Source organism: Nicotiana sylvestris, chromosome 6 (genome assembly GCF_000393655.2).
Source record: "Nicotiana sylvestris chromosome 6, ASM39365v2, whole genome shotgun sequence".
NCBI classification, from domain to species: Eukaryota; Viridiplantae; Streptophyta; class Magnoliopsida; order Solanales; family Solanaceae; genus Nicotiana; species Nicotiana sylvestris.
The window spans coordinates 211,493,203-211,502,370 of NC_091062.1; the positions used below are offsets into that span (position 1 = coordinate 211,493,203).

Sequence of the window (9,168 nt, forward strand, 5' to 3'; positions counted from 1 at the left end):
TCGTGCTTTAACACTCTTCCTCACCCAAACAACAATCACAATTAAGGGGGCGAGAGAATAAATGAAATTACAATAAGAATACCGGTAAGGGAACAATAATTCAACACTCAAGTCTCGACAAGGGAATAACATCAAGAAGCATCAACATCCCGGCTAGGGAGATAACATTAAAAACAACAAATTCCCGGCAAAGGAGATAATATAATGAATCTCTTCTCTTTTTCACTTTTACTTCTCAACTCATTTCACAACTTGAGCCAATGCTCTAAAAGGATCAATTACCACTTATACTTTCACATTTCATTATACAACTTGAGCCAATGCTCCTCAATATTCAAATGTCACAAGTAATTCCACAAACTTTGCCCAACAATAGAAATCGTCATCAAAGCATGGATAATACCACGAAGTCATAATAATCACAATATAAGACTCACAGGCATGCTTGACACCAACGTATAAATACTCGTCACCATGCCTATACGTCATACTCGACAAATACCACATAGCAAATAGGACTTGACTCCTAATCTCTCAAGCTAAGGTTAGACCAAACACTTACCTCGATGCCACGAACACAATTCAAGCCTCTACTATTGCTTTACCTCTTGATTCCACCACCAATTCGCTCGTATCTAGCCACAAGTTACTTAATCACATCAATAAATGTTAAATAAATCAATTCTAATGCATGAAAATGAGTTTTCTAAAGTTTTACCCAAAAAGTCAAAAAATCGCCCCGGGCCCACATGGTCAGAACCCGAGGTTCGAACCAAAACCCGATTACCCATTCCCCCACGAACCCAAATATATAATTTGTTTTGAAATCGGACCTCAAATCGAGGTCCAAATTCCCAAATTTTGAAAAATCTAGGTTCTACCCAAAACACCCAATTTCCCCATGAAAATTATTGATTTTGAGTTGAAATCATATGAAAAGATATTAATGATTGAAGGAAACGAGTTAAAATTGACTTACAATCGATTTAGAAGAAGAGTCGTCTTTGAAAAATCGCCCAAGAATGTTTTGGTTTTGAAACAGTGTGAAAAATGAGAGATTTTCGGCTAAGTTATAAAATTGCAGGTTGCAGATGTCGCAATTGCGACCAGTGCAAACCCAAACTTATGCTAAGTTCGCATTTGCGAAAATGGGCTAGCATTTGCAAGCAGGGAAATGCGAGCAACATGTCGCATTTGCGACGACTGGCCACAAGCTGAGGGATCGCATTTGCGATTAAAACACTCGAAATTACGAGATAGGCTAGCCTGGGCTACTTTCACAATTGCGACATAGCCCTCGCATTAGCGAGCCAGGCTTCGCAAATGTGAAGCCTGCAGGCTTGCTCAGAAACAGCTGAAGCCTGCAATTCCTTAAGTCTAAAAATTTACCCCGTGGCCTATCCAAAACTCATCCGAGCCCTCGGGGCTCTAAACCAAACATGCACACCAATCTAAAAACATTATATGGACTCGCTCATGCATTCAAATCACTAAAATAACATCGACAACTATGAATTTGACATCAAAATCATGAAATTTCTCAAGAACTTCAAATTTTCCATTTTTCTCAAATATGATCCGATTCACGTCGTTTCAAGTCTGTTTCTTACCAAATTTCGCAGACTTATCCTAAATCATATATAAGACCTGTACCGGGCGTCGAAACCAAAATATGAGCCCAATACCATCAAGTTTTAAACACATTTCACTTCCAAAACTCATAAATAATTTTAGAAAATAATTTTCTTTAAAAATTCGTTTCTCGGGCTTGGGACCTCGGAATTCGATTCTGGGCATACGCCTAAGTCCCATTTTTTCCTACGGACCTTCCGGGACCGTCAAATCACGGGTCCAGGTCCGTTTACCCAAAATATTGATCGAAGTCAAATTAATTCATTTTAAAGTCAAAATTCATCATTTTTCACAGATTTTCACATATTGGCTTTCCGGCTACGCGCCTAGACTGTGCACGCAAATCGAGGTGAGATAGAAAGAGGTTTTTAAGGCCTCAGAACGCAAAATTTACTTTTAAAACAAGTGATGATCTTTTGGGTCATCACATCATCTTTATAATATAACATGCAACCATCTTCACAACAATCAATTCTCATTGACGAAAGTCCTAACTTAGAAACCAATCTCTTTGCCTTATAGAAATCACCAGGTAAGTCGATATTAGGGTCAACTAGTTCACTCATAAGGTCAATAAAAGAGTCCATGGCTCCTTGAGAAATATTTCAATTAGATTTTATACTTAGTAATCTAACTGCAACAGACAGCTCAAAGTGCGGACTTCCTTCACGTAGTGGACGACTAACTTCCTCTAACTGTTCATAAAAACGTTTTGCGTCATCATTAAGAGTTTGTTCAACATTTTCATTGGGCTCACCCCCGAAGTGCATCCCAAAAGCATCCGTAACCATATCATGAATTCTAGAATCACGATTTGTATTCTCCACCGACCTACTACTTTCACCAACAACCATGTTATGAAATATCCCACGGATACCATCGATCTCTCCATGATTAGTCCACATAAAGAAATTCTATATAAACCCATTCATATAAAGATGAACTTTCTCCGATTTTTCAAACTTCATACAGTCGCACCTAACACAAGGGCGCCTAATTACTCCTTCACTTTGGTATGGTGGAAGTGATATTGCATGTCTAATAAAGTCATCAACCCCTTCTACAAAATCCCCCCACAATCCCCGCCGATTACGATGATTCCTATTGTATATCCAAGTACAATGTTCCATCTATACAAAAAAAAACAAGAACAAATTAATTTAGTAAATTCATATCATAATCTTTTCTAGTTAATTCATATCCTAAAAGTTCCAATTCATATCCTAAAAGTTCAATTCATATCCTAAAATTTCAATTTATAAACTAAAAGTTTAATTTATAAACTAAAAGTCCAATTCATATCCTAAAAGTTCAATTCATATCCTAAAAGTTCAATTTATAAATTAAAAGTTCAATTCATAAACTAAAAGTTCAATTCATATCCAAAAAGTTCAATACATAAACTAAAAACTCAATTCATATCCAAAAGGTCCAATTCATAAACTAAAAGTTCAATTCATATCCAAAAAGTTCAATTCATAAACTAAAAATTCAATTCCTATCCAAAAGGTCCAATTCATAAACTAAAAGTTCAACTACAAATCCTAAAAGTTCAATTCATATCCTAAAATTTCAATTTATAAACTAAAAGTTTAATTCATAAACTAAAAGTTTAATTCATATCCAAAAAGTTCAATTCATAAACTAAAAATTCAATTCATATCCAAAAGGTCCAATTCATAAACTAAAAGTTCAACTACAAATCCTAAACCCTAGATTCTAACTAAACTATTCAAGACTATACAAAGTATAATTCAATTCTAACTAAATTATTCAAGACTAGTTAAACTAATTAGTAAATAAAATTAATTAACAAAACTAATTAAAGCAAGACCTAAATCCTAGTCCTCAATAAAATACAATGTTCAAAGAGTTGAAACACTAATTGAAACAATAAAATACAATGTTCAAATAATTAAAACAAAAACTAGATAACAAAGAAATGGGTTGTAATTCAAACCTAGAATTTTTAGGTGGAGAAAGAGAGGGGCGACAGTCAGTGGTAGTGGCAGCGGCAGCTCCGGTTCCGGCGACGGCGACGACCATGGGCGGTGACTACACGGGGTGGGAAATTGGATTTGTGTGAGGGTAGAGAAGGGGAAGGGAAAGTATTGAGGGAGGAGTTAGGGAAATTTTAGGGAAGAAAATAAGAGAAATGAGGGGAAACCCGTATTTCATTCTGAATTTCAGAATTACCGACCAACGTTGGTCGGTACATTAAGTGTTGACGTTTGACCAAATATCGACCAATTTTGGTCGATTTGTTTTTTTTTTTAAAAACTAAATTCTTTTTTTTTTTGCTTTTATATAAGCTATAAAAAATTATTATAAACTATAAAATTATTATTAACTATAAATATTTATTTTATTTAACTATAATTATTATAAATAATTATAAACTATAAGCATAATCTTTACAAAAAATTCTATTAACTAGATAATTACTTTTAATAGATTATAATAGCATCTATGTAAGTAAATTTTTAAGTTATATTTAAGTATATGTGTAATTTCACACACACACACACACATAAACTATATTGTAATTGATGATCAATCTTATACATTACTACGTACGTACGAATAATTAATTAATTGATAAACCAATATAATATTATTCTATTTTAGGTCGAGACATTTTGTTTTTTATATTAATTGATATAGGTCAAAACGTTTTGTTTTTAATATTCATTGATGCATCTAAATAAGTTATAAGTCGATTAATCAATTTACAAGTCTATCAATCCCTAAAAGAACCCGACCCTATGTTCCTAGCGCTTCATGTTCTTATATATATATATACAACTATCAAAGAGTGCGTGTGTGCACACACACACACACACACTGTCACTTCATTGTAATACTTTAACTAGATATATAGCTTGTTATAGTATATGTTAGTGTGTATATATATAACACACACACACTTCATTGTACTACTTTAACTACATATATAGCATGTTATAGTATATGTTAGTGTATTCATCCCTTGTATTACAAAAGTGTTAACGGATTACATTTATATTATTTAGATAGTAAATATAAAAGTGATTTTTAATTTTGATCAATGTTGACCTAATATCCGACCAACTTTGGTCGGTTATTTTCCAGAAATTAAAGTATAGCGACCAAAGTTGGTCGGTAAATGCTTCCCTTATATTAACCGACCAACTTTGGCCTGTAATTTTAAATAGGATTTCTTTATATTTTATAAAATATTTTAAATAATAATATTAACTATTAAAATTTTATAACTGGGTTCCACATTACCGACCAAAGTTGAACGGTAATGTGAAATTTTCTTTGACTAAACAAGTCTTACCAGCTCAGATGTTGACCACTTTATCGACTAACTTTGATCGGTAATTTATTTAAAATAAATATAAAATATTTTTCTCCCTGTTTCCGACCAACTTTGATCGCTTTTTTAGACAAACTAATTTTGATCGCAAAATTTTGGTCGCTAATTGCCGTATTTCTAGTAGTGAAAGGATCCCCATTTATTACAAAAGTCAGTTTATTAAGTGACGAATATTTGACAATTTGGCCGGCAGCTATGAGCATTGGAACCTGGAATAAGTCAATAATCTATTAAAATTATTGTATTTAACTCTTGGGAGTTGGGAAGTAAAATAGGACAATAATTTTTAAAATTGACGAGAGCTCTACTAATATATATTTTTCGAAAAAATGAGGAGTATATTATAATTTAAGTCGCATATCATGTGGGGTTAGTCAGACCTAAACTTAAGTTACTATACCTAAAGGATTAAATAATTAACATGTACTTATTTATTTACTTGTTGATATTCCCACATCAACGGTTTGTATCACTCTTCATTCTTCACCATTTAAGTCTTATTCTTTCTGAATTTCGATTTCTCTAGTCCAAAAGCATAGCAATTAATCTCTCTATTGCCAGGTGAGATTTCTTTTTAGGTTTTTACAGTTCCACTTCTTTTTTGTTATTTTACATTTTTATGTCTTTTTCATGCTGTGATGTGAATCATTTCCTCTGAAAATGACAATGGCATTTATTAACTGCATCTACCAAATTAATTTTGGATCTTTCCAAAGAAATAACACGATAAAGAAGATACTAAAAGTAGCTAAATTTCATAGTTTATGATCCAAATTCTGATAAATTCATTTCCCACCAGTAAGGAAGAAAGTGTATTTATAATTTTAGCTTTCCTCTCCAAGTTAAGTACTTTCTAACTTCATCGATCTTCCTAACTTTTTTGTTTGCTTTTGATATGTTATAGTTTTGTCGTCGAAGTTAAAAGAACAACAAGAAAGATTGACCTCGGTTTTTGCTTTTTCATTCGAATATTTCTTTATTTCTGTGCAGAAATCGCTTAATTTTATATTTGCATATTGTTGAATATTGAGCTCAAACATTGATTCGTAATACATCACGATAATTTCGGGGATAGAGATCAATGCAATAATGGTTATAACTAATCGATCAAAGTTTGTTTAGGTCAAAATAAGTCGAGTCAAGATGGGTCAAATAACAGGTCATAATTTAAATATGACCCAACATCACTTCTTTTTATTTTACTTTTAGAAGAATAAGGTGAAAGTCAATGTATTTTTCTTTGATTATTAGCTTAAGTTCTTTCATTATTACATCATTCTCAATTTCCAAATTTGATTGTATATTTAAATATGAATTGCATTTTGATCATCTTGACCCAATAATAACTCCTCGTGTCAAGTCAACTAAGGCGTTATTACTTATTACCCAACCCATTTAAACACGGATGAATTTGGTGACAAATTAAGAAAATTGTTAATTTTGTTTTGATTTATTTTATGGAAGGTGACAGAGCTATTAACTCTTTAAGGCAGTTGGTTTATAGTTTACACTATTGCGAAAGATACCAATTAGCTGTAGTTTTCAACAATTGACATGGACGTTGTTGAGACTTGTGAAGAAGAAACGCTTTGTTCTGGAACGCCTTCAACCAAACATAGTTTTCCATCAATTGAGGAGGAAGTTGTGGGGTTTGAGAAAGATGCAGAAAGTATAATAAAGAAAATGATTCAAGGAACAAAGGAGCTAGATGTTATCTCAATCTATGGAATGCCAGGTCTCGGAAAAACAACTTTGGCCAGGAAAGTGTACAACAATCCTTCTATTGTTAATTACTTTGATGTTAAAGCTTGGTGTTCTGTTTCGCAAGCATATAATAGGATAAAGTTGTTGGGTGAGATTTTCAATCAAGTAACAGGTTATAAGAGCGAAATTGATGATGATGTTGACATAGCTGACAAGTTGCAGAAGACTCTAAAAGGCAGGAGATACCTCATTGTCTTAGATGATATATGGAAAGTCGAGGCGTGGGAAGACCTGGGATTATGTTTCCCTAAAGGTGAAGATGGAAGTAGAGTAATGGTAACAACTCGAATTGAAGAAGTGGCTAAGCATCTCCAGCACTGCAGTGATCCTTATTCTCTTAGATTTCTAACATTGGAAGAGAGTTGGGAATTATTACAGAAGAAAGTATTTCAAGGCGAGAGTTGTCCCCCGAATCTACAGGGACCAGGGTTAAAAGTTGCCCAACACTGCAAAGGTTTGCCGCTTGTAATTGTCCTGATTGCTGGAATTATTGGAAAAATGGAAAGGCAGGAGTCTTTGTGGCTTGAGGTTGCAAATGACTTAAGTTCTCATGCTTTAGGTGAGCAGAGTATGAATGTAATACAATCAAGTTACGACCATTTAGAAGACCACTTAAAGCCTTGCCTTCTTTACATGGGATTGTTTCCAGAAGACTTTAAGATTCCAGTATATGATTTGCAGAAGTTGTGGATGGCAGAAGAGTTTGTACTCAATGTCGGGACAGAAAATATGGAGGAAGCAGCTAGAGTTTGCTTAAATGATCTACTTAATAGAAGTCTAGTTATGGTCTCTGAAAAGAGAATTGATGGTGACGTTGAATGCTGCACACTTCATGATGTAGTGCGTGAGTTTTGCTGTAGAAAACTAGCGAAGGAAAATTTTATGCAGCTCACAGTGCCATATAATCCATATCGTCATTATTCCAAGAAATCGCGGTTATGCATTTATATTCATGATGATCTGGTTGAAGACTTAATTCATTCTGAATATTGGCCGCATAAGCCTATGGAGTTCATTGCTCATCCAAAATGCAACACACGGGATCCATCAGTTACTTTACCTTTACTTGCTAAATTAAGATTTGTCCAGGCCTTTCATTCGTTGGACGTTAAGTTGCCAAGTTCTTGGGTTATGGCAGTGCAATCGCTAACTCACTTGAGGTACCTTGCAATTTCTGTCGAAGAATTTGATTTCAAGTGGGTATCTCACCTACGCGATCTTCAAACTCTAAATGTTGTCTCAAGAAAATATGTACGATCATCGCCCTCAATTATCTGGGAAATGACGAAGCTAAGGCATTTGTATATTTTCTGTTTTTCCTTTATATGGGAAGATGATGACCGAGCAATTTTTGAAGAATCTTCAGCAACAATGCTAGAAAACTGGAGGACATTTCGCTCTTGCAGTATATACGATACGGATCCAAAGTTCTGGTGGAGATTTCCGAATCTTGAAGAACTCAATCTCTACATTCAAGAAGAACCTAGTCGTCCATTGTTTCCCGTACCGGAAGTTCATACTCGACTTCATTCTCTTGAACTATATATCAATTACAACCGTGGATACTGGAAATTAGTTGAAACAGCTAGCAAGTTTGTCTTCCCTTCAAATATTAGGTACTTGCATATTCAAATCGAATTGCCAATCAAAGGGTTATATCAAAATATTGCAAGATTGCGGAATCTGGAGAATCTCAAATTAGAAATACGAGACACTTTTGGGGAAGATTGTTGGGACGTCAGTGATGTCGAGTTCCAAGCACTCAAATACTTGAAATTATTAAACTTCATGGATATTAGAGAATGGAAAGCTTCAGAGGAATCCTTTCCTGTGCTTGAGAAGCTATTTATAAAGCATTGTATCTACCTGGAGGAGATCCCTTCGTGCTTTGAGGAAATTACAACACTGCAACTTATTGATGTGGAACAATGCAGGGACTCTGTTGGGGATTCAGCTATAAATATCAAAAGAGAAATAGAAGAAACCACTGGATCTGACACTCTCCAAGTTCAAATTCGACGTCCAACGCGCTAAGTCAAAATATTAAAATTTCCCAAATTAAGGTAGTGAGCCACTACTTCAATATCTGATCTGGTGTTTAAATGCATCTGTTTAATAGAATAGTATATTGTTGCAGACTTATGAGATGCATTTGTTCAAAGGCTTCTTGTTGCAGACTGATTGCGGATAACAAATCAGGCCAAGTTGAAGTTTCTGCAATGCAAATCAGTGTAGAAGATATGTTAGGAACTTAATGTCACATTATTCTCCTACTTCAAATGTTAAATTTTGGTTAGTTCTGTTAAAATCATATAGAATCTGTGAACTAGTTTTTGATACGTTGTTTAGTGATGATCACTTGTTAACTTAATCTGAGTCAATAGCACCAACATTTTATGTGGAAACCCTTC

The 9,168-nt window shown here is 34.1% G+C and overlaps 1 protein-coding gene across 2 annotated transcripts; it reads left to right on the forward strand.

Moving 5' to 3' along the window:
* Positions 1 to 5,468: 5,468 nt before the first annotated feature.
* LOC104217538 (putative late blight resistance protein homolog R1B-12) lies at positions 5,469 to 9,168 on the forward strand. Of its 2 annotated transcripts, XM_070150263.1 has the most exons (3): positions 5,469 to 5,554; positions 6,458 to 8,820; positions 8,895 to 9,168. In XM_070150263.1, exon 2 carries the CDS (start codon positions 6,548 to 6,550, stop codon positions 8,789 to 8,791), a length of 2,244 nt encoding a protein of 747 aa, XP_070006364.1. In that variant the 5' UTR covers positions 5,469 to 5,554; positions 6,458 to 6,547; the 3' UTR covers positions 8,792 to 8,820; positions 8,895 to 9,168. The 2 variants fall into 2 exon arrangements, with proteins under 2 accessions (XP_070006364.1, XP_070006363.1); XM_070150262.1 differs by having other exon boundaries at positions 6,458 to 9,168.

What these genes read in the sequence shown, in the direction of transcription:
- LOC104217538 (XM_070150262.1), top strand. Translation starts at nt 6,548, where the DNA reads ATGGACGTTGTTGAGACTTGTGAAGAAGAAACGCTTTGTTCTGGAACG.